A 26705-nucleotide genomic window follows, 5' to 3' on the forward strand; every position below is an offset into this window, starting at 1 on the left:
GATATCATAGGCTTATGAAGGACAAGAACTTATCCAGCAATACAAAACTGAAAATATACAGAGTTGCAATCAGACCAGTAGTTACGTACGCAGCTGAGACAATGTGCCTCACGGAAAAAGATGAAGAAAAATTGAGGATATTCGAAAGGAAAATCCTCAGACGCATTATGGGCCCGATAAGAATGGACAACGGAGAAATAAGAAGAAGAATGAACCATGAACTAAGAGACATAATGAAGGGAGAAGATATAGTTAGATTTATTAAAGCACAGAGGCTGAGATGGCTGGGACACCTAGAAAGAAGGAAAAACGACCGACTGATTAAGAAGATCACCAAATGGAAACCGGCAACTGAAAGACCAAGAGGAAGACCCAGAGAGAGATGGGAGGACCAGGTCATGAGAGATATCAAAATTCTGGAAGTGAGAAACTGGAGGGAACTATGCACATATCGAAATGAGTGGAAGAAAATAGTAACGAAAGCCAAGTGATATAACAAACTTTGACAACATACAAGTGAAATGCGGAGTGATTCACCGCAATAAGCGAATCTGAGAGCTCTAAGTAAGAGCGGCAAACATTCCACCTGGAATGAAAAGCCCTGATGATGATGACCCTTTCTGTCCGTGAGTCACCTTGAATGACCCCTAGGTGCGAAAAGTAATCCTAGTTCTTCTCTCCATTTAATTTCCAGAATAATAGTGTAGTTAGTTTAGTTAGAATAGGTTGCACATTTGCTACTGGCCGAATGGGCACTTAAGCCCAAAGGCCAAAAAAGCTGCAATCTTGGAACACGTTTTCCGCGCGCTGATGTAGCCTCTTAATAGCATTTTATAATCACGAACTTTTTCACAGAATGTGAAAGAGGGCGCGTTTGAATGAGATTGATATCAGAACGGTGATTTGGCTGGTAGGTAGTCCAGATCTAAATCAAATATAGCGTGCCTGGTATAGGGCTTTTCATCGATTGTCATTTGTTTCGAGCTTCTGTCATGTGTCACTTAATATTAATATATCTACGTCATACGTCTTTGGTTTTTATCATTGTATATACCAATAAGGTATGACGTAGATATGTGACACATGACAAAAGCTCGAAACAAATGACTGCGTGAATGAAAAGCCGTATTGGGACCGTGCAAGTTCGGCAAAGCGACACCTGGTTTCTACGCTCAGCAACATTTTCCGCACTTTTAATTATATTAGTCCTGGTTACTAGATAATTGTCCAGGCCATAGTCCAAAAAAATAACAAGAAGAAAAAATAAGATTCAGGTTATGTTATTAAAACGTAAACAATTGTATGTAGTAAGTAAATAAAATTAGTTATTAAAATGCACTACTACAAGCAAAATACAATTAATTAAATTTACCTTTATATAATAATTGCATATCATATCAATATTGTGGAGCAATATATAATTTTTCTTCTTCAATGACAGTAGGTATGAAATATACGTCAATTTGACAATTTCAATTGACAATATGAATTATTTAAGAAATTTGCAATATTTCTCCGCTATTTGCGCACAATCGTTTCTCGTATCCCTCCAAGTACTTGCACACCGCGAATACAATATGGAAATATTCTAGAAACAATTTAAACACTATATAATGTTTTTGAGGAAAAATTGAAACAGCTTAACAAGTCACCTGTTTTATTTGAAGCCTAGATGATAATACAAGAGAGTCAAGTAGAGAAGATTTTTAGTATTACGTTCTGATTTTAATTTTACAGATAATTGCAAAAAATTCATCGGTGAATATTATTTTGTCCAGCAGCTTAGTTATCTGTTAAATAAATAACAATGTTTATTATAAGAGTTTATGATTAAAAATAATATAACAATAATATTATTAGCAACTATTCTTCATCTCTGAGTATCGGTTCACCATCTAATTTTTTCAGATTTGGCAATCTTTTTGCAGCTTCAGCTCTAAATACTGCTTCTTCGGTACTTTCATGAAGAGGATTGCCAACAAAGAGTAAATCTTCTAGAGAGGGTAGCTCAGATAATTTTGTGAATTCTCCTAAAAACATTTAAAAATATTGAAGCAGGGAAATAATTGTCTTTAAAACTGATTAATCATTATTAGGAATTTTATTTTCTGGTGTACAGTAACCCCTACGCTACTAGACGCATGGGTCATTGACCTAATGCAGTCCTGGACCTTTCACTTGTTGGACCACAAACCATACAAATACTCTAGACTAGATACTCTTTCGGATCGAATTAACGCCATCTCTTGATTGGAATGGGAACTAAATTGACAAATTATAGTTACGTGGGTGTTTCAAATTACAATAGAACCCGCTTATTGGAATAGCCTTCGTGCCAAGCAAAAATATTCTTATAACCGGGATATTCTAATAACCGATCGTTGGTGGCTAGCCGAAATAAATGTATATACCGAAAATACGTAATGATAATACATACTATGTTATCATGTATACGTATATGGTTTTAGGTCTTTTTATGTCAATAATAGATACAGTAGTGTAACTATTAGGTACTTATTTATTAAAAACCAAATTACATTATACATATAATGTGGATGCATACATTACATACAGGAAATGTATGCAATATATAGATGTATAAATATTTTCTTATTAAAATACATATAAAAGAGTTACTTATTTTGTCTTGAAAAATAATAGGTAATTGTATGTAATAATTGTTATTATAAATATAATATAATATTATAAACTTTATAATAATTGTTATTATATAATTCATTAGAATTCGAAATATTTTTACGTAAATATACTTACCTATAAGCAAAACTCACAATAATTAACAATAATCTATTATTTCAAATAGTCCAACAACTTAGTTCTATTACACAAAAATATAATTAATTATGAAATAAACGCTACTTCTCTATGGATCAACGCTAACGAATTCTCAAAATAATACACTACTGCACTGAACAGATATCTATACAGATAACAGAACAGATAAGAGAATTGTGTACACTTAGAAATCTGACGCAGGTTTGTCAAAATGACAATATGTAACTATTTCTCTATGTTGCTTAATCAGTTATTTAGTTATAATATGTTCGATTTCTTGTTAGAGATAAAAAAGAATGTGTGTGTACTTTGTAGGGGAAGGACGTCGAAGATGACGCACCTAAGCAAAATACATTTTATTTAAGGGTAAAAAATATTTAAGCTAACTTTGAATGCTACGAGCCTGTAATTTGGACATTTCTATAACCAATTTCTAGGATTATTTTTAAATTCAATAAAAGGAAGTATTTTTTATGCGGCTTTAAAAAAAAAACGCTTTTGCGCCATCTTACCTTCCACCGAGGGAAAGATGACGCACAGTGATGGTGAAGATGGCGCATGTAGGTATCTATATTAAAAGCGCAAGTGATATGAAAAGAAAATTTATTTTTTAATACTGAAAGTAAGAAAATGTAAACAAAGCTTTTTTACATATTAACAAAAGTCACAAATGTAGTTTTCGGGACTTTTGGCTCCACTGCATTCTTTATGGACCCATTGTCCACAACTTGTGCATCTGAACCATGTTTCCGTCTTTTTGCCGAAGTCTCCACATAATATGCAGATTCACCTCCCTCGTTGATTATGTCATCCAACTCATCGTCATTGCAAAGACCTTCTTCATCAAAATCGCTTTCTTCAGTATCGCTATCCTCCAAGATTTTTTTGTTTATTTTTTGTTTGATTATTTTTTGTACTTTGGCTTTCCCTTTATTTTTATTTAGTTTTAATCCTGCATCATTAACCAATACTTGTTTGGTTACTTTTTTCTTTCCTTCTTCCGACTTCGCCAGTTTTTCTTTTTTTTTTATTCTCTTTTTCTTCTAAGAATTCTTTTAAAGGGGTGCTTGTTAGAATTTCAGAATGTTGCTTTTGTCGTCCATATTTTCTTTTAATTTTTTTATTGGGCAAAGGAACTGGAGAAATAAGTGAAAGAGAAATATGTGGACGTTTGGTTATTTCATTTTGTTTTGTGGGGGTTGTGTGACGACTTTCAGGAGACTGTCGGCTGGTTGATGGACGTGGTAATTCTGGTTCTCTTATAGATGGTGTTGTTATTAGTGGAGGTGTTCCCTGAGGTGCAGGTTCAGGAGAAACATCTCTATCCAAGCTATCATTGTTTAAATTATCAGCAGGAAAAAAGTCATCTTCTGTGAACTTATCAGAGTTTAACGGAAAAATTCCGCACGTTCCGAAACCAGAAACGGCCTTATCAATATTTGCCACCTGATCATATGCTAACTTAAAAATCTCGGCGACATCATATGGAGTAATTTTATCTTCAAACTCTGAGTTGCTGATCTTAGATTTTAGAAAGGAATTGCAATGGCGACCATACGCATATTTTAATGCAGAAAAAAATGACACATCAAGAGGTTGTAATTTGTGGGATGTGTGGGGTGGAATACTAACCATTATAATCCCATTCTCTTTGCAGTAATTATAAATATCCAGTGAAATATGGCTCGAGTGATTATCTAATACTAACAGCACGGGATTATCTGGACTAGACAGGACTTTTTTTTGGAAATGCTTCAGCCATAATAAAAACATAGACGTATTATTCCATCCATTATCCGTGCAGTTGTAAATCGCACCGCTTGGTCCATTTTTCTGAAGCTGTGGGCTCATCCTCTTCCTGGGAAATATAAATAATGGAGGTATGTAGTTACCGGAGGCACTGAACGCCATTATTACCGTGATATTCTTCCCTCGTTCCCACGAAGAAATGATTCCAAACTGCTTTACTCCTTTGGGTCCAAGTCTTTTACATGATTCTTTAGGAACCGTAGATATACCGGTTTCATCAATATTGTAAATGCGATCTGGCAGAAATTTATATTTTTCTTGCACTGTTTCCAAATTTTTAAAAAAGCGGTCTACTTCTATTTTATTGAAGGCTGTTATTCTATTAATGCTTGTAGCTTCTGGCTTTCTCAAGGAAATTTGAGGATTTCGTTTTATAAATCCTAGATACCAGTCTTTTCCAGCCATTTGTTTATTCTTATTAAAATTGTGTTTAATTTCATTGCATTCTGCATAAGCAAATGCCATGGTTCTCAGCTCTATGCAAGTGATACCAAAAAATAAATTGGCCAGCTTGAGAACATGATCTAGTATCTCCTTTTCATGATGTGCCGAAAACAATGGGGCTCTACCAAGAGACTCTGATTTGACTTCCTTTAATAAATTTTTAACCTTAAGTTTTCTCCTCAATGTAGCTTCTGGTATTGAAAATGCCCTTGCCACTTCCCGAATTTTACGACCATCTCTACAAATTGCATTCAATGCTGCATTAAGAGCTGCTGCAGAAAATGATCCTCTCTGTGTTTTTCGTATATATTTTCCCATTTCTAAAAAAGAAAAAGATGCCTCAAAATGCAAAATAGACACTAAATAATAAATATTCTATACTCCATTGTTATTTAAGGTAATGAACTGAAAAGGCAAAGATGACGCACTATAACAGCAAAGATGACGCAGTCTGCGTCAACTTATCCTGTTCAGCATAACCTACAAAAAATGGTTATCAAAATTATCCATCATCAAATATTTAACAGATAAATCCTCGCTAACTGAAAATAAATATCACCTACTCCCATGAATATGAAGAAAATCCAATGGAACCATTTTTAAACAACTTACCATTAATATTCGCAGTGTCAAAAATAACAAGAAATCAACGTGTATCGCGTTACTCTGCCTCACAGATACTAAACAGTACGAAAGCTGACCGATGAAGTTTTAAAGTAATAGTAGTTTCTAAAGGAGGGCGCCACGGGTATAAAAATTGAATTTAGTGAAATACTTGATAAAATACAGAGGTGCGTCATCTTAGACGCTGCGTCATCTTCCCCGTCCTTCCCCTACGCAAAAGAAGTTATACTGCTATTAATTATTTCAACGAAATTAATATACTTTAAATAGTTTATTTATATTTTATTTAAATATTAAACAATTTTAAACTTACTACTTTCCAAAAATTTTTATTAAAACAATACCAAAAATTACAAAATGAAAGAATAAAACACACACAAACACATTGAAAAATGCCACAAATGATTTCTGAATAATAATTGTTGGCAAAATTTTTAACTAAATACGTATTTTCTAAATACGTTCGAAATACCGAACTACATCTATTTGTAGATTTAAAATCGGAATACCGAACTACATCATCTATTTGTAGATATAAAACAAGCGCATGACTCAATAATTAGAAAGGAATTATAGCGCAATGCAAGAGTTAAATGTGCCAAAAAACTAATCAGATTAGTAAAACTATTCCTAACCAACACCAAAGCAAAAGTAAGGATCCAAAATCAACTGTCCGATGAATTCAACATTAATGAAGGTCTAACACAAGGGGATGCACTGTCAACAACACTTTTTAACCTTGCGTTGGAACAAGTAATCAGGAAAACTCCTATAGATAGTGATGGTACAATATTTACAAAGCTCAATCAGATCGTTGCCTACGCAGATGATATAGATATAATCAGCTGGACATTAAAAGACCTAGAAAAAATTTATACATATTTTAAAGAAGCGGCACAGACTATGGGTCTAGAGTCTAGAAGTTAATGTCTCAAAGACAAAGTACATGATAACAATTCGGGAAAAAGTACAAACGAAAGGCAACATATCTCTGACCGGGCAAATATTTCAAAGAGTAGACCGTTTCAATAATTTAGGATCAACAATAACAGAAGGAAATAAATATAGTGATGAGGTAGCAGCAAGAATTTCACTTGGGAACAAAAATGCTTCTATAGCCTACAAAATACCATAAAGTCAAAATCAGTATCTATTAATTCAAAAGTTAAAATATACACAACAGTAATGAGACCTGTAGTAATGTATGCATCAGAAACATGGACCTTGACTAGGAACAAGAGGAACAACTTCTTAGATGGGAAAGAAAAAATCTTAAGGAAAATATATGGACCTATACAGGAGAATGACGTATAAGAATGAACCACGAAATAAATATAATGTTTAACAGACCGACTATCATAAGTAAACGACTGAGTTGGTTAAGACACGTACAGAAGATGAATGATAAGAGAAATACAAAAAAAAAGTACTTAGAAAAGAATTAAATGGGAAGTGACCGAGAGGTAGGCCTAGAAAGAGATGGATTGATGGTATTAATCAGGATTTGAAAGACCTAGGAATACGAGAATGGGAAAAACAAGCAAAGTTTCATTTTGAATGTATGTAAGTAGTGAGAGAAGTGGCACATTGTATAGCATCCATAGAAGAAGTGTATTTTTTTGTTCTTGGTAGGTAATAATGTTATAGTCTTTCTTTTTAATATTGCATTTAGTTATAGTGTAATTTCCACATACTAATATATTTCTCAAATTGGGCTCTGTACTGCCATTCTTTACTATATTACGAATATGTGTGACAAATATCTCGACAAAATATTCAAAATTAAAGCCGCAATCTTGGAACGCGTTTTCTATTTTGACGACGAGCTACTGCAGCCTCTTATTTAGTGTCGAAAATGTATGAATCGAGCATGAAAACCATATACCTAATGTTATATATATATGTACCTAATAGTCTCCAATACGCATGTATACTTCGTCTAATTTACTAACCGTTGCACGTCATCCGCGTCATAGCCTGTGATGTCGCATGATACCAACACGAAATATTTGGCGGTAGGTGTGTTCTTTTTAGAATCATTTTGCCGATTACACTGGAATTACAGCCACTAGACATATTTTATTATATACGCGTAGAAATAATATTTGAAGATTTCTATTAATATTAACCTAAAGAAATACACAATAATATGTTTCATTTAATTTGTATAAATGGATTATAAAGCGTTTTTATGAAGCACATTTGTTCGGAACACACTGTAACTGTAATCGAACGAAGGTGACATTTTAGAATAAATTGGTAACATTTATTTGACAGTTGCGGTGATGACACTTCATATTTGTTTATATTCTTTACTATAAGTATCTGTTCTATTATATTTACTGTTTTTATTATTTACTTTACTATAAAAAGATCCTCTACTATAAAAATATAAATTTCACCTAATTTTATCACGACTTAAAATAATCGAGGTATCTGACAACTTTTTTAGTTGTTATTGTAGACATATACAAAGAAACCTATCGGCTTCTCCCAAGAGTTCGGAGCCGTTTTTTAATAATTATTAACAATGCAGTGCAAAAACGCTTGCACTGCAAATCTTAAATGATTATAACTTAATTCTTGTTCTCTATTTCTTAAGTTTTTATTTATTTACATTGAATATTAATTTGTTTTGTTGTATAATCCACGTTTACAATAATTATGTGATCTATTTGATTTAAAATGGATTCAGGATTTTTTTATACTTTGGCAACTATGTCAAGTTAGATCTCTGGCGTAGATAATGACGTGCAGCGGTAAGTAAATTAGACGGACTGTATGTACAAATTAGGTTGTAACACTATTATTACGTATACTCGGAACATTTATATTTACTAGCCACCATTGATCGCTTATTAGAATATCCCGGATATAATAATATTTTTTTAAAGTTTATAAAACAGTTCATAAACCAAACAGGAAAGTTTAGATGCCAGCCTTCTGGTACTCCCGGGATAGGCAGTTTAGCTGCAATGTCGCGTTTAAGTATACGTAGAGCTAATATCATCTTGTATCGGGTAGAAAAATCCACAATTTGGCATGAGGGGCAGATTAATGCACTGTATCAATCTGCCCCTGTCTATATAATCCAATATATCCCAACCGACACTATCGTCTAAAAAATTATGTCGTCAGTTTTTACAATGCATTCTATACTTGTACTTCTTCGTCTTCCTTCTTGTATGTAGGCTTTAAAGCCTGTTTCTTCTTCAATATTATCCTGCTTTAAGTTATCGCACCATTTTTTTCTTGGTCTGCCAATACTTCTTCATCCATTTGGTGACTTGTCTCGTACTATTCGTACTATCCTATCCTCTGCCATTCTACTAATGTGTTCGTTCCACTCCTGTTTCCGTTTTGTCACCCATCCATTTATGTCTTCTACATTGCATGATCTTTTTATGTTTTCGGTTCTCTCCCTATCCAACAGTCTTTTCCCTGATATTCGTCGGAGTATTTTCATCTCTGTTGTTTCTAGTAGTCGTCTCGTTTTAGATGTGTCAGGTCTTGTCTCCGCCGTGTATATCAATATAGGTCTAATTGCTGCTTTATAAATTCTTGCTTTTGTGTCTTGTCTTAGGTGCTTATTCTTCCAGATTGTGCCGTTAAAATATCCAGCCGCTTTACTTGCTTTTAAGCTTTGTTGTCGTACTTCCTCTTCAACAGCTCCGTAACTGGTTATATCTATTCCCAGATATCTAAACCTTGCTTCCTGCTTTATTACTTTTCCATCAATTTGGATTTTACATCGTAGTGGGTATTTAGATGTTGTCATACATTTGTTTTTTTCTGCTGATATTATCATATTGTATTTCTTGGCTGTTGTATTGAAGATCTGTGTTAATATTTGGAGATCGTCTTCTGTCTCGGTGATTAATGCGGTGTCGTCTGCATAACATAATATTTGGATTTCTTTGTTCCCCATTCTGTAACCATGACTTTTACGTAGTGCTTCTATTATTTCGTCCATTATTATATTAAAGAGCAGTGGGCTTAACGAGTTACCTTGTCTGACTCCGCTTTGTACTGGTATAAACTGCGTTAGTTTCCATTTATCTTTGCCGGTATTCGATTATGAAAGTAGATGTTTTCGATGGTTTGTATAATGTTGATTAGTATGTTTCTTCTATACAGTAAATGTAAGACGTCTTCTACTTGGATGCGATCGAAAGCCTTTGTCAGGTCTATAAAACATAGATATGCTGGTTTATTGTACCCAATGGCCTTTTCTTTGATTTGTCTCAGTACAAATACGGCGTCTACGCAGGACCTTCCGGATCTGAATCCTTGTTGTTCATCTGATAAAGTTGTTAGTTTATCGATTTTGTTGGTTAGGACTTTTGTGGTTAGCTTAAGTGCGGTGTTCAGTAGATTTCATTGTACTTAAATATGGCATTTAACCCATAACCATCTTGGATTATTATATTAAATCATGAATAGCAACACTCTTTGTTTTGTGGACTATATTACCATATGATGAAATGTTAACAAATTTACTTCTGACGCCTAAAATTTTCATTTGACCACAACATTTTTAAATGCACTCCTACACATACACGAGTTAATCATGCCTATTCTGTAACTCATTTCGATGATAGAAGTCAGTAAAATCGAATAGAAGTGACCAAGTCGAATAGAAATAGTCCAAATCCGTATTCCATAACTACTTCGGAATCTCTACAATCGTAATGTGAATAGAAATCACTTCGACAGCATAGGGCTTTTCATTCACAGTCATTTGTTTCGAGCTTCTGTCATGTGTCACATAATATTAATATATCTACGACATACTTTATTGGTATCTACAATAATACAAACCGAAGACGTATGACGTAGATATATTAATATTATGTGACACATGACAGAAGCTCGAAACAAATGACAATCGATGAAAAGCCCTATTTACCCTGTCGAGATGAGATTTCGATTATCGGAATTGTGGTTGACGCAAGCGCATTTTGTTTTGTTTTGACGTTTATATTTTATATATAAAAATAATTAATTACATACTACTTATTTATAATTATTTATAGTATTTGTACCTTTTTTTATCTGCTTAATTTTTAGTCTGTGGTGTTATTTGTTTAGAGAACTATATATATTTCATTTAGACATGTTGTACGAGTATGAATAATTATTGGACCTAACCTTATTTATTTGCTACTTGGCGTATGACTGAATGTTTCCCATTCACATTGTTGCCATATTTTGTTCGCATATTTCTTGTACAATTGCAATCAATGGTATAATGCACAAGAATAGCATACGATAGACTTCTTATGCGTTAATTGATAAATAAATATTATACCAGTATACTTGTATATTTATCAGTCAACGCTCATAGTCTGAACAAATTATAGAAAAGATGCCATTTTTGGGAAAAGCTGTTTAGCAGTTATTTCAACTGGAATCGAATCTTAAAGATTGCATATTATTAGTAATATCAATTTTAAATAATTTATTAATAATAATGAATTAATAACATCAATTTAAATATCTTTGATTTAAAAGCATTTATACTTCTTATCTTCACTTATCTTTTTTATTTATCAGTTTATCTTCTTTTTTATATCAATTTTAATTAACTTTAATTTAAAACTATTTATCCTCTTTTGAGCTTTTTGCATCCAGTATTTACACGAATATTTTATTTACTTCTCAAAACTTTGAGGATAGTATGAAGAAAGTATGAAAACATTGAGGAAATGGCAACGGTGTCATATTTCAAGTAACAAAATAGGTCACAGAACACAATTTCCCTGGTTACTGCGCGGTTGCCACCTCCTCAGAACCGCGTGAAATAGAAGTCAGAGATTTCGATTACGATATGAGTTACAGAATACCGATCCAAACACAAAAATGACGCGATAGATATCAAACATTCCGATTTTGGGTAATTACGATTCGACTTGGTCATTTCTATTCGATTTGTTAAAAGTTACAGAATAGGGCTGAATGGCTTCATGTTGAATGACAGCGCGCCCATAACTGAACTATCGGAAATATTGGATTGCATTAATACCCCAGCTTGTGGGTGAAAAATAGGTTGATTTCAGGATATAATTCAGGAATTTTTGAAACCTATCAGGTGTTGTAAAGGACGATGCCAGGAATAACTTCTACTAAAATGTAACCAAAAATATTGTGCGCTTTTTTTTCTATTGCGATTTTCATTTGTTAAATTTGCAATTTTTAATGATTTTTAATTTTGCAGCTTAGGATATTGATTTTAGAGAAATACTTTTAAATAGAAAGTTGTAGTAAATTAAAAAACCTACAATTTGAGGTACGGTAAGTTTAATTTGGTTAATTGGTTATTGCAAAACAGCGTGCGAAAGGTCCAAAATGGCCGTTTTTTGCAATTGCATTATTTATTGTACAAATAATTTTTTTTTATTTTTTAAAGCTTTAAAATGAAGATCTTTCAATTCCCAACATAAAAAAAAATTGTAAAGCCAGATTAACGAATTTTTTGCTTAGATATTATAAATTGTTTATCCCAAGAGGTCAAATGTCGAAGGCTATAACTTTTTGAAAAAAAATCATAGAGAGTTGGTGAAACATCTAATCTCCTTCTAAAGAGCTATATTTTCATATTCTGATGTAAATAAATGCGTAAAACATGTTTAAACCTCTAATTTTGGGTTTGAAAATAAGGGGGCAATTTTCGTTATAAACATTTAGAGCTGAAGCGGCCCTGTACATCCTATGAGTTTTTAACTTACAGATTATTGTTGCTGAAGATGAAACAAAGATTTATAAAAAAATTAAAAATTTCTACGACCAACTGAAGCCGAGATAATTTTTGGATTTGAAAATAAGGGGGCAAATTTCGTTATAAACATTTAGAGCTGAAGCGGCCCTGTACATCCTATGAGTTTCTAACTTACAGATTATTGTTGCTGAAGGCAAAACGAAGATTTATAAAAAAATAAAAATTTTCTACAACCAACTGAAGCTGAGATAATTGTTTTTTTTTCTTAAGTCGGAGTGCCTTTATTTATTACAATTAAGAAATTATTTTACAGTCATTGACTAAAGAAAGACTTAGATTATCTTAAAATAAAAATTATTATAAAATATAATTACATTTAATTATTAAAAATTATTTTTAAAATCGGTGCTTTGCGAGTGGCCGAATTTTGCAAATCGCCCGGCTCGCTTCAAATCCGCGCGGTCGGAAAATTTTTACGTAACTTGTATTAAATTTTGACAGAAAACAATTTAATAATATAACCATTTAGACCAGGGTAGAAAAATAAAAACGGGAAAAAAATCAATACAGGTATTTGAAGGTGCTAAATCGTAGGGAGGACATAGTTAATTAAAAATACATACAGAGGTACTCGTAAATCGACCTCATTTTTTTATAAAAAAATGCCAAAGTCAGAAAATATTGTTTTTTGCCTATAGCATTTTTAGTATTATATTTACAGCAAAAGTTGTGTTATGAAAGTTGTGTATCAGGAAAAAACGATTAATTTGAATTTTTACAAGTTAAAATCCATCAATAATTAACCGAGTTAATTACAAAAAACCACGTTCTTTGCACTATTTTGGAAATGTTAATAACTTTTACTAAATAGGTCTTAAGGAACTTATTGTACCTTGATCATGAGGTAATTAAGTGCCTTTATTAGTTTACAAAATCTCAAGAAGATCTGTTTGTTAGTTTACAAGTTATGTTAAATGTTTTTCCCAGACATCGAATGTTTAAACAATCATTGTTGCCCAAGAAGTGTTTTCAGAGCTTTTTGGTAAAGTGCAATGACTACTTAAAGACTCAAAGTACTAAGAAAGTTAAAAAAAATAATATATTTGTTTTTTAAATGTTGTTAAACAAGTCGATAAAAAAGTGTTAAGTTTTTTCCTTATAAACAATTAGAATATCTTTGCCATTTTTTCTGATAAATAATTATAATTGGTTGTGTCAAAAATCTGGTAAAAAAATGCACATTAAAATGAAAAAAATTACTTTCTAGGACCAATAATAGTCAAGTTATACTTTTTTTTTTGAAAAATCACATCTCTATTGTTTATAAATATTAAGAGTTGAAATTTTTACAGCATAGTAATAAATATCTATATTTTATATGACAATTGATAAGTACGAAATATCTTCTATTTAAAACGAGTAATAACCCTGTAAAGTCAAGTTACTCACGCTGACTGAGCTGGGATCGTGTGATATGGAAGAATGTCGGAGTTCAGCTTCTCTAGTCGAGATTTTGCTATAGAAAGTTCAATTTGGAGCGCTTGAAAATTTTTATAATATCTCAGCTTCCAGAGAACGTGGAGCCTTCAATTTTTTTTTAAATTGGGGTAACTCGACGAAAGAATAACAACTACCTAATTTTCATTGACCGGAAAATTCTGGAAAATGGATTTTTTTATTCAACATTCTATTTACAACGTTAACAGTAATATATTTTGATAAATATTTTCATAAAATATAAATTTGTGAATAAATATTAAAATATAATTATAGTATATATATATATATATATATATATATATATATATATATATATATATATATATATTTATTTATTTATATACAGGGTTGTTCATTTTATTCGTCTCAGTGACTGTACGGAAAACGACTTTATTTAAAAAAAATTCTTCATAGAAATATACAAAGCCATTAACACTACAATCTTAAAATAATATGAATTACACAGGGTGCTTCAAAAAAGAGTGGTATGTCAAAGATATATTCAAAGATATATTTTTTATGGAACACCCTACACCTGATGAAATTTTTGAATTGCTCAATTTGAAACAATATGCTAGCTGCTAGCTAGACTATACCTAAGTACATGGTGTTTTAATTTATTTAAATTTTTAGAAAAATGTAAAATTTTAGAAAAAAATAAATATTTACGAATCTAAGAATCGGTGACAATTTTTTCTTGGATCTTCATAATAGACTATTTAGCATATTTAAACAGATGTTTATTGTAACAAAATTTATAATTACTTAGGTCCAGTTTCACCAACAACAAATAAATCAATGAATGCTATTCGTGGAATAAAATGTATTAGATGTTTAAGTTTATATTTTGTTTCAATATAATTTTAATAATTTAAAGTGAAACTGGCGAATTTACTTTCTTCTAAATATTTACAGTCAGATTAACTTGCCAATTTACTCAAAGAGTAAGTATTTCTTTGATAAATAAATAAAATAAGTCTTATTTGACGTTAGTAAAATGGAGATATGTCAGTTTATAGGTCGAATAACTTTAATCATAGAATAAACTACTATTCGTCGTTGGTGAAACCGGCCATTAATCGTACATTTTTAGATTTAAAAACTAATTGGAAACAAAAACAAATTAAGAAAAAATGTATATGTATAGATTATAATTATTGATCTTCGTTAATTCTACACAGTTTATGTACAGATTTATTAATTTCTTAAACATTATCCCTAATTTTGTTAAACAAATCTTCTTCAACTTCACTTTTGTCATCTATAATAACTGTCAAAAAGTTGTAGCATCTTTTTTCGTCAGTATCATCTTTGCAATTTATGCAAAGCTCGGTACAATTGATTTATTTTAAGAAATTATGGATAATGTGGAAGAAATTGATGAACCTGTACAAAAACTGTGTAGAATTAACGAAGATCAATAATTATAATCTATACATTTTTTTTTTCAATTTGAGAACGTTTTTGTTTTCAATTAATTTTTAAACCTGAAATTGTACGATCATGTAATTATAAATTTTGTTACAATAAAAATCTGCTTAAATATGCTAAATAGTCTATTATGAAGATCCAAAAAAAACTTTGTCACCGATTCTTAGATTCGTAAATACCTGTTTATTTTTTTTTCTAAAACATTACATTTTTTTTAAATTGAAATAAATCAAAACACCCTGTACTTAGGTATAGTCTAGCTTATTGTTTAAGGGCAAATTCAAAAATTTCATCAGGTGTAGGGTGTTCCATAAAAAATATGTCTTTGATATACCACTCTTTTTTGAAGAACCCTGTATAATTCATATTATTTTTAAATTGTAGTGTTAATGGCCCTGTACATTTCTATGAAGAATTTTTTTTAAATCAATTCGTTTTCCGTACAGACACCGAGACGAATAAAATGAACAACCCTGTATACATACTATAATTATCTTTTAATATTTATTCACAAATTTATAATATTTTATGAAAATATTTATCAAAATATATTAGTGTTAACGTTGTAAATGAATGTTGAATAAAAAAGTCCATTTTCCAGAATTTCCCGATTTTTCCGGTGAATGGAAATTAGCTAGTCGTTATTATTTCGTCCAGTTATCCCAATTTAAAAAAAATGAAGGCTCTACGTTCTCTGGAAGCGGAGTTATTGTAAAACTCGAAGCGCGAAAGCGGACTCAGAGATCCTTCCCCCATCACACGGTCCCAGTTAAGTCAGCTCGAGTACCTTCATTTTAAAGGGTTATTACTAATTTTAAATAGAAGATATACTGTAGTTATTAATTGCAATGTAAAATATAGATGTCTATTATGATTTTTTGCAAATTTCGACTCTTAATATTTATAAACAATACAGATATGATTTTTCAAAAAAAAAAGTATAACTTGGGTATTATTGGTCATAGAAAGTTAATTTTTAGTTTTTAATGTGTGTTTTTTTCCACTTTTCTGATTCAACTAATTATAATTATTTGTCGTGAAAAATAACAAAGTTATTCTAAATGTTTATAAGGAAAAAACTCGCTATTTATTAAACGACTTGTTTAAGAACATTTAAATAATAAATGTGTCATTTTTTTTTAATTTCTTAGTAGTATGAGTCTTTAAAAACTCATTTCACTTTGCTAAAAAGCTCTGAAAATACTCCTTGGGCAACAATAGATGTTTAAACATTCAATGTTTTGGATAAACAATTAACGTAACTCGTAAACTAACAAAACGATCTTCGTGATACTTTGCACTCTAATAAAGACACATAATATCCTCATAATTAAGGTACAATATGTTCCTTAGGGCATATTTAGTAAAAGTTATTAACATTTACAAAATATGGCAAAAAATGTGGTTTTTTGCAATTATCTCGGTTAATTATTTAACAATTTTAACTAATCAAAATTCAAATTAATCGTTTTTTTATGATACACAATTTTCATAATACAACTTTTGCTGTAAACATGATACAAAAAATGCTACAGGCAAAAAACAATATTTTCTGACTTTAGCCTTTGTTTATAAAAAACTGAGGTTGATTTGCGAGTACCTCTGTATGTATTTTTAATTAACTATGTCCCCCCTACGATTTAGCACCTTCAAATACCTGTATTGATTTTTACCCTGAAATCGCTCATTTTTATTTATCTGCCCTGGCGTAATTATAATATACAGTCTATTTACCACTGTATTTGTTTTTCTTGATAAACTTTTATATGTGAAATTTCATTTCTGAAGAAATAATATTACAAAAATGATACACATATATGAAATATATAACTATATTTTTAATTTTTTCATTGTTATATAAATATAATTAATAATAATAATAATGTTACTTCTTACTATAATATACAATATAAAGCTTTTTCTTCTTGCAGTGACTATTCTTTTTGCATTTCACATATAAACGTTCGTTTATCAAGAAAAACAAATACAGTGGTAAATAGACTGTATATTATAATGGTAATATTATTAAATTGTTTTCTTTCAAAATTTAATACAAGTTACGTAAAAATTTTCCGAACGCGCGGATATGAAGCGAGCCGGGCGATTTGCAAAATTCGGCCGCTTGCAAAAGCACCGAATTAAAATATAATTTTTAATAATTAAATGTAATTATATTTTATAATAATTTTTATTTTAAGATAATGTAAGTCTTTCTTTAGTCAATGACTGTAAAATAATTTCTTAATTGTTATAAATAAAGGCACTATGATTTAAGAAAGAAAAACAATTATCTCGGCTTCAGTTGGTTGTAGAAAATTTAAATTTTTTTATAAATCTTGGTTTCGTCTTTAGCAACAATAATCTGTAAGTTAGAAACTCATAGGATATACAGGGCCGCTTCAGCTCTAAATGTTTATAACGAAATTTGCTCCCTTATTTCAAACCCAAAAATTATCTCGGCTTCAGTTAATCGTAGAAATTTTTTATTTTTTTATAAATCTCCGTTTCATCTTCAGCAACAATAATATGTAAGTTAAAAACTCATAGGATGTACAGGGCCGCTTCAGCTCTAAATGTTTATAACGAAATTTGCCCCCTTATTTTCAAATCCAAAAATTAGAGGTTTAAAAATGTTCTACGCATTTATTTACATCAGAATATGAAAATATAACTCTTTAGAAGGAGATTGGATGTTTCATCAACTTTCTACGATTTTTTTTTCAAAAAGTTATAGCCTTCGACATTTGACCTCTTGGGATAAACAATTTATAATATCTAAGCAACAAATTCGCTAATCTGGCTTTACATTTTTTTTATGTTTGGAATTGAAAGATCTTCATTTTAAAGCTTTAAAAAATAAAAAAATTATTTGTACAATAAATAATGCAATTGTAAAAAACGGCCATTTTGGACCTTTCGCAGGCTGTTTTGCAATAACCAATTAACGAAATTAAACTTACCATAGCTCAAATTGTAGGTTTTTTAATTTACTACAACTTTCTATTAAAAAGTTTTTCTCTAAAATCAATATCCTAAGCTACAAAATTAAAAATCAATAAAAATTGCAAATTTAACAAATGAAAATCGCAATTAAAAAAAAAGCGCACAATATTTTTGGTTACATTTTAGTATAAGTTATTCCTGGCATCGTCCTTTACAACACCTGATAGGTTTCAAAAATTCCTGAATTATATCACGTTTTTTCACCCACAGCCTGGCGTATAAGACGGTAAATTCGAATTGTCCCATGGTGTCCCACGTACCAATCTACCCCACCCTACCCTATTACACATCTTATTTTTGACTGAGACAAAGTAACGAAAGGTCTTCTGGATTTAAGTAAACAATACAATCTATGTGACTTAGCAATGTTCTTCACAAACATCACATATCACACATAAGTATATTAAACATATCTTACCCCAATCTTTAATCACATTATTTCCTAAATATAAGACTTTTAGCTTTTTTAAAACTGCAATTCCTTTAACCTTTTCAATGAAATTGTAAGACATCCACAGCTCTTCCAACGTATCAGCCACTCCTTCTAGACCAGAAAAGGTTTTGATATAATTTCTTGATAAACCAAGGATTTTCAAATTTTTTAGAGCACTAATACCTGAAATTGAAGCTACATATTAGAGAATCTGAAACGACAACAAGAGGAACTATTAAAAAAATTAAATATTTCTTTTCGGATTTTAAGTTTTTAAAAAAATTATTTTTACAAAAAAGAACAACTACTTATTACAATAGTTGAAGAATGAATTAGGTCTAAAGTTAAAGTTTGGTTTCACTGTCGTTGTAGGCTCGGTTTTCTTACCTATCGACAGAGGTCACTACTGATAGACTAGTGCATTTCGAGGTCTGGATTTTCTGGAACGATTGGACCTGGTCCAATAATTGTTATGGTCCTGGACGTAAATATTAATAAAACTAAGTAAGTGAAGGTGACAAACAATAATCATGTAGCAAAACCCGAAGATCTAACAGTTGGAACATATAGTACTTTCGAAGGAGTAAGAGAGTTCATATATCTAGGCTCAAATATTAACCAAAGTTACACAGTAACTGCAGAAATTAACAGACGTATATAGGGTGAGGTAGATAAACGGCCTATTAGAAATATCTCGAGAACTAAAGGCAACAGAATCATGAAAATTGGAACGAAGGGGTTTTCAAGAGTGATCTAATTAATGAAAATATTTTCATCCATTTCCTACTTCCGGTTATACCGGAAGTTGCTTATAACTTCGTTTTTGTAAATGGGACACACTGTATGTTTTTACATTTTTGGATTCTCTTCAATGTCTTCTTTCTTTAAATATGAGATTTTGTAATGTTATACAGGGCAGTTAATTACGTTTTTTTTTATTAACTTCGTAGCAAATTTCACACCCTGTAGAGTTGTAGTCTGACATCAGAAACTCTATTTATGTTCAAATAATTTTTAATATAGTTTACTATTGTTAAAAAATATTAGTATAGCTAAATGTTTAATTTTAGTATACAGGGTTGGTCAAAACTCATAATGAGTATTTTCTCAGTTTTCTTAAATGGAACACCCTGTATGTTAGTATTGTAATGAAATGATATTTTATAGTACTTTTTTATTTCTTAAGCATTCCCTATACCTAACTGCTTTAATTTGTGCTTAAATGTTAATCGCACCAGTAATCTTAACTACAGTTGAGTCCGCGAGTCTTTACCCGTGCGTCATTAATACCTGGCGAGATAAAACACCACGGTATAAAACACATACTTTTTATCTATTAGTATCATTCTCTTCCACACATGAAACTCATGACCAACCAGCTGCCGTTTGTTATTAAGTAACAACACATGTTATTTTTATGAACCATCTAGACTCAGTGCATTGAAAAGAGATAGGTACAAAAAAAGACGATTCGGTATGTTTTCATATTTTAAGCACAATTTGTTTGACGTTTCTGCTTTGTTTACTTTTGTGGCTGTCAGTCAGTTGATTTTTTTGCGATTTTTGTCGAATTTTTGCATTTTGAAGTTTCTTTATATTACACAAACAGTTGTTTTCACAACTAATTTTATATTGGGCTTTGAAATTTTAAGGTAATTAATTATATTTTGGCAATTACTATTATTTAAAACATACAAAGCTAACGTCATTCACACAGTAAAGAAATGATTGTGTTTAGGTTTCCGTCAAAGTGAATAAAATATCAAAAAAAAGTTATTGATTTTTTTTATAAATTTTTTATTTATTTATTGCCCAATAATAATAAAAAAATTATTAAGCTACTTCAAATGTAGCTGTAATTCTGCACAAAACTTTTGAAGCAAAACTTACATTTGACATTCTATATATTTGATAACGTCAAATTTTATAATAAAACCCGTAATCGGAACAGTAGCCACTTTCTGTCACTTGTTGTTGCGTGAAATAGATTTCCGACTTATTTCGTATGCTTTAAATGATGACGCACGGGTAAAGACTCGCGGACTCAACTGTACGTAGGTATTTTGATAGCTCAGCCATTATTGGTAATTTTAAGGATCAGTCTAGATCCTAGATTAATAAGTGCGTTCGCAGGTGCCTGTCGAAGACTAGTCGGCGACAAATTAGCAGCAAAACGCATGCGTACTTTAAAATGATATAAATAATATCGTTAATAGATAAATATACAAGGTATATTTACCTAGTATAATTTAATAATTAATTATTAATATTAATTAAATGTAAATAAACCTTGTATATTTATCTATTAACGGTATTATTTATATTAAGTGAGGTTAGAAATTGTCGGCGACAATTTGTCAACTGTACCCGCGAACGCACCTAATATGTATTTATTTCCGAAAAATTATTTGTAATTGAATATTTTCACGGCCAACCTAATAAAATTTTACGTATTTTTTGTTGCAATTAATGTTTGACTCGAATCACCAATAACTAATAACTCACAAATTAAAGCAGTTAGGTATAGGGAATGCTTAAGAAATAAAAAAGTACCATAAAGTATCATTTCATTACAATACTAAAATACAGGGTGTTCTATTTAAGAAAACTGAGAAAATACTCATTCCGAGTTTTGACCAACCTTGTATAATAAAATTCAACGTTTAGTTATACTAATATCTTTTAACAATAGTTGACTATATTAAAAATTATTTAAATATAAATAGAGTTTTTAATGCCAAACTACTACAATTCTACAGGGTGTGAAAGTTGCTACGAAATTAATAAAAAAACGTAATTATCTTTTAAACTACCCTGTATAATATTACAAAACCTCATATTTTAAGAAAGAAGACATCGAGGAGAATCCAAAAATGTAAAAATATATAGGGTGTCCTATTTAAAAAACAAAGTTATAAGCAACTTCCGGTATAACCGGAAGTAGCAAATAGATGAAAATATTTTCATTAAATAGATCACTCTTCAAAACCCCTTCATTTCAATTTTCATGATTCTGTTGCCTTTAGTTCTCGAGATATTTCTAATAGGCCCTTTATCTGCCTCACCCTGTATATCTAGCAAATAGAGCGTACCTATCAACTATGGATACGTACTGCCCTCTATAATTTGGTCCCTCTAGAAAATCTAAAAATATGCAAAAACACGTCAAATTGATTTGTAAGGGACTTTTGTAGACTAGTTTTCAACTAAATTACATCAACACTCTTGCTGGAGCGGACACAACCCACAAAATCCTTAATAGAAAGGGGGGTTGAGTGATACATCTTTCCAAAGGTCATTCAACTACCTTTTTAAAAATATTCCAAAAAATAGGTACTCAAAATACTCGAATATTAAAAAAATTCAATTTGGAGTTCATTACTTCAACCCCAAATTCCCCTAAAAACTATTGAGAACATCTACCAAAACAACAAAATGAAAGTCAGAATAGATGGGCAACTTACAGAACCTATTCGCGGTGTGCAAGTACTTCAAAGGGAAACGAGAAACGACCGTGCGCGAGTCGCGGAGAAATATTGCAACTATCTTAAATAATTCATATTGTCAATTGAAATTGTCAAATTGACGTATATTTCATACCTTCTGTCATTGAAGCAGAAAAATTATATATTGCTCCACAATATCGATATGATATGCAATTATTATATAAAGGTAAATTTAATTAATTGTATTTTGCTTGCAGTACTGCATTTTAATAACTAATTTTATTTACTACATCCAATTGTTTACGTTTGCATAACATAACCTGCATCTTATTTTTTCTTCTTATTATTTTTTTGGACTATGGTCTTGACAATTATCCAGTAACCAGGACTAATATAATTGGCCAATATAATTAAAAATGCGAATAAAAGTACAGAGCGTAGAAATAGGGGTCGCTTTGCCGAACTTGCACGGTCCTAATAGACATAGGCAGCGGAATAAGACAGGAGAACTCATTGGGCCCTATGTTCTTCAATTTAATCATGGATGAAATCATCAAAAGCGTTAACAAAGGAAGAGGATACAAAATGGGAAATAAAGAAGTAAAAATACTCTCTGACGCACGCGACGCAATACTGATAATAACACAAGATGAAGATAGTCTGCAAAGATTAGTCCACAGTTTTAACATAAGAGCAATAGAATTCAATATTACAATTTCATCTCAGGAAAGTAAAACAATAGTAGGTAATCAGTAAAGAACCAATCAGATGTAAAATAGAAATTGATGGCATCAGTATTGAACAAGTAGGTATCTAATGAAAACAAGGAATTGTGTGAGGAATACTGTGATGAAGTCAAGAATTTATAAAGCCAGTGTAAGACCAATAATAACATATGCATCAGAAACTAGACATGATACAACCAACAACACAAATACTATAGTCCGTTCTTTAACGGTAAAATATCGCAAAACCTCTAAATTTTAAAGAACCGCTTAGATTGACATGAAATTTGGCACACACATAGCTAACATGTCAAAGAAAAAAAGTGATATTTTGCCGATATGTGCTTTTGCCCTGGGGGTGGTTTTCACCCCTCTTGGGGGTGAAAAAATATTCGTCCAAAGTAAGTCAGGAAATGGATAAACTGGCTAATTTTAAGTAACTTTTGTTCTATAGAGTTTTTTCACTAAGTCAATACTTTTCGAGTTATTTGGCAGTGAATATGTTCATTTTTTCAACAAAATAACCACGCTTTTCGAAGGTTTTTCGCAAATAACTCAAATAGTAAGTATTTTGTCGAAAAAATATTCTTAGCAAAAATATAGCCTGTAAAAAATTTTAAAAAATGGTGTATATATCACGTCTCTATACCTAGTAGAAGCAGAGTTATATCTAATGAAAAATAGGTTCATATTCGTCAAATTCCAAATGGAATACTTTAACGTGAAATAACCAAAAATGAAGCACATTTAGGGAAAAACTCATTACAACTTATTTAAAGTGTTTAAAGAAAGCTTAATTTTTGTTTTATAAAAAAAATTTCTAGCATCAAAAGTAAACAAGTTACGCTCAAAATAAAGTTAGTCCCTTTTTGTTTTGGTAAAAAATCGAGGAAACCAGCCCCTAATTAGTATCTTAAATGAACTTAATCGTTACGACTTCACAAGTTTCTTGACTCGTGTATGTATTGTTTATTATGATCTGTAAGTTTCATCGGTTCAAAGTCCTTATTATTGAAAAGGCTGTAGTTAAAAGGGGTTGAACGAGTCTCTGATCACGAATGTATGCAAATTTAGAAACACCAAATCTTAATCAATTTTTCTCTAACAGAAAAACAAAAAAATACATGATATTCAGAAAAGCAATGCTAACTTTTTTTGTTTTTCGAGATTTTTGGTATTTCTAAGAAGTTTTAAGTTATTTTGAAAAAAAGCATATTTTTCAAAAATAAAATTTTTAAAAATTTTACTTTGAAACCAAATTTTTTCAAAAATAAGCACTTTGAATCAATGAAACTTACAGATCATATAAACACAACATAAGTAAAATAATTTGTGGAGCGGTAACGATTAATTTCCTTAAAGTTGCTAATTAGGGGGTGGTTCCCGATTTTTTTTTGCCAAAACAAAAGGGACCAACTTTATTTTGAGCGTAACTTGCTTACATTTAATGCTAGAAACTTTTTGTAAAAACAGTAGTAAAGCTTTTTTTAAACACTTTAAAAAAGTTATAAGGGGTTTTCCCCAAAAAGTGCTTAATTTTTTGGATATTTCACGTCGAAATATTCTATTTGAAATTTGGTGAATATGAATCTATTTTTCATTGGCTATAACTCTGGTTCTACGAGATCCAGAGACCTAACGCGTACACAATTTTTTTTTACATTTTTATAGGCTATATTTTTGCTAAGAACGTTTTTTTCGACAAAATACTTACTTTTTGAGTTATTTGCGAAAAACCGTCTAAAAATGTGGTTATTTTGTTGAAAAATGAACATATTCACTCGCAAATAACTCGAAAAGTGTTGACATGGCGAAAAAGCTCTATAGAACAAAAGTTACTTAAAATTAGTCAGTTTAACCATTTCCGGACTTATTTTGGACATATATTTTTTCACCCATAAAAGGGGGTGAAAGTCACCCCCAGGGTAAAAGCACACATCGGCACAATATCACTTTTTTCTTTGGCATGTAAGTTATACGTATGCCAAATTTCATGTCAATCCAAGCGGTTCTTTAAAATTTAGAGCAAAAACCGTGAAAGAATGTACTACTACTAGAAACGGCAGAGATTACTGAGAACAATTACAGGAAATACTCTGGGAGATTGAAAGAGGAATGAAGAAAATAGAAAAAAATGTAACGTACAGTGTATAAACGAATGTATACTAATAGTAGGGGAGGCAAGGATGCTAAATTTGCAGTTACTAAAGCGTTATGACAAACTTGTTAATGAGAGCTCTAGGACCAGACGGAGTACACTCTGAATTTCTTAAACTTCTTCATGATGAATCTGTAAGAATATTATGTAAAATCTTCAATAATATATTTATCTATGACGCAGGCAATATCCCAAGAGATTGGCTAGTTTCAGAATTTATTACCTTACCAAAGAAACTGGGAGCAGAAAATTGCGGAGAATATAGGCTAATAAGTCTAAAGAGCCATACATTCTTTTTCTTAAAATCATGCATCGTACGATATTCTACGCATATTCTACGTAGAATATACAAGCTATGCGAAGAGAGAATACAAGACACACAGTTTGGATTAATGAAAGGCGTAGGTACAACAGATGCATTGTTTAGTCTACAGGTATATTATTTCAAAGATGCAAAGATATGATTTGCGATATTTACACCGGCTTTGTGGACTACCAAAAAGCATTTGATACAGTTCAACACCGAAAAATGATGGATGTTCTAACAAAAGCCCAAAACCAACGGAAGCGATCCAGATTCTACGAGGCGTTAGACAAGGTGGTATACTTTCACCTATATTATTAAGCCTTGGAAAATTGCGAACATGGAATACTTCCAAATGGAGAACGCCTAAACAGCATCCGCTATGCAGACGACACCGTTATTTTTGCAGACAGTTTGAACAGTTTACAGCAACTACCCAGGCAACCAAACGACGTTTTTATAACGTAGATAACACGTCATAAAAATGACCAATTGACGTGTTTCAATGACGTAGTACTGACGTTGAAAATCACGTGTATTGGTCTCATCGATTTGACGTCATAATTGTGAGGATTTTAAAACGTAATCGTACCTACGTTTTTTTCACGTCGGTAAAATCACGTCTTTAATACTTTCAAAAAGTGGCATCTTTCAGATGTTTCAAAATATTATAAAAAATAAGTACATAACATGAAACCTATAGGCCTACGTCCCATGTGTCGAAGATATAAGTAGGTAATACTACCACTTGTTTAAGATCGCTTGTGCGCTAGGTTAGAAGCATCATTGATTCTGCATGATTGTACCAGCCCTCACATTATAGAATTTTCACTAGTTATATATACCTACTTACTGTGTCAAAACTGAAACAAACATGTATTATATCAAACTAATAAATACTTTTATTAACAAATTATCCAGCATACTAATATCTTAATTTACCGCTGTCTTAATATCTTCGTTTAACGCTTAATTAAAAACAAATAAACATAACCTCAAATAGTTGTCAAGAAGAATTACTGCATTAAACTAACTCACTGAGCAAAAACACATAAAAATCTCATTAATTTACACGTTTGTTCAACTAAATATCTAAATGAAAAGTCTTATTTTATCACACAAGACACAAACCACGTAAAAAATAAATGAGAAATTTCTTATGAACATTTAGCGTTATCTATACCTAAACGAAATTGTTTGGAGTCAATACAAACAAGCAAGCTCCTCCCAATTTTGTGACGTCAGACTTAGGCTGTCTGAAATTAAAACGTTTTTTAAACGTAATTTTAATGTCATTAATCTTACGTATTTAAA

At 31.0% G+C, this 26705-nt stretch overlaps 1 protein-coding gene across 1 annotated transcript in view; it reads right to left on the reverse strand.

Moving 5' to 3' along the window:
* Positions 1–1810: 1810 nt before the first annotated feature.
* Positions 1811–26705, reverse strand: part of LOC126881232 (dynein axonemal light chain 1-like) — a 36241-nt gene continuing 11346 nt past the window's right edge. Inside the window, exons 2-3 of the mRNA XM_050645377.1 lie at positions 18744–18941; positions 1811–2030 (exon numbers count right to left, since the gene is read on the reverse strand). Coding sequence (XP_050501334.1) covers positions 1864–2030; positions 18744–18941 — 365 coding nt within the window. The 3' untranslated portion in view covers positions 1811–1863. The remainder of the gene's footprint in view (positions 2031–18743; positions 18942–26705) is intronic.

This window comes from Diabrotica virgifera, chromosome 3, assembly GCF_917563875.1.
Source record: "Diabrotica virgifera virgifera chromosome 3, PGI_DIABVI_V3a".
Classification (NCBI taxonomy): Eukaryota; Metazoa; Arthropoda; class Insecta; order Coleoptera; family Chrysomelidae; genus Diabrotica; species Diabrotica virgifera.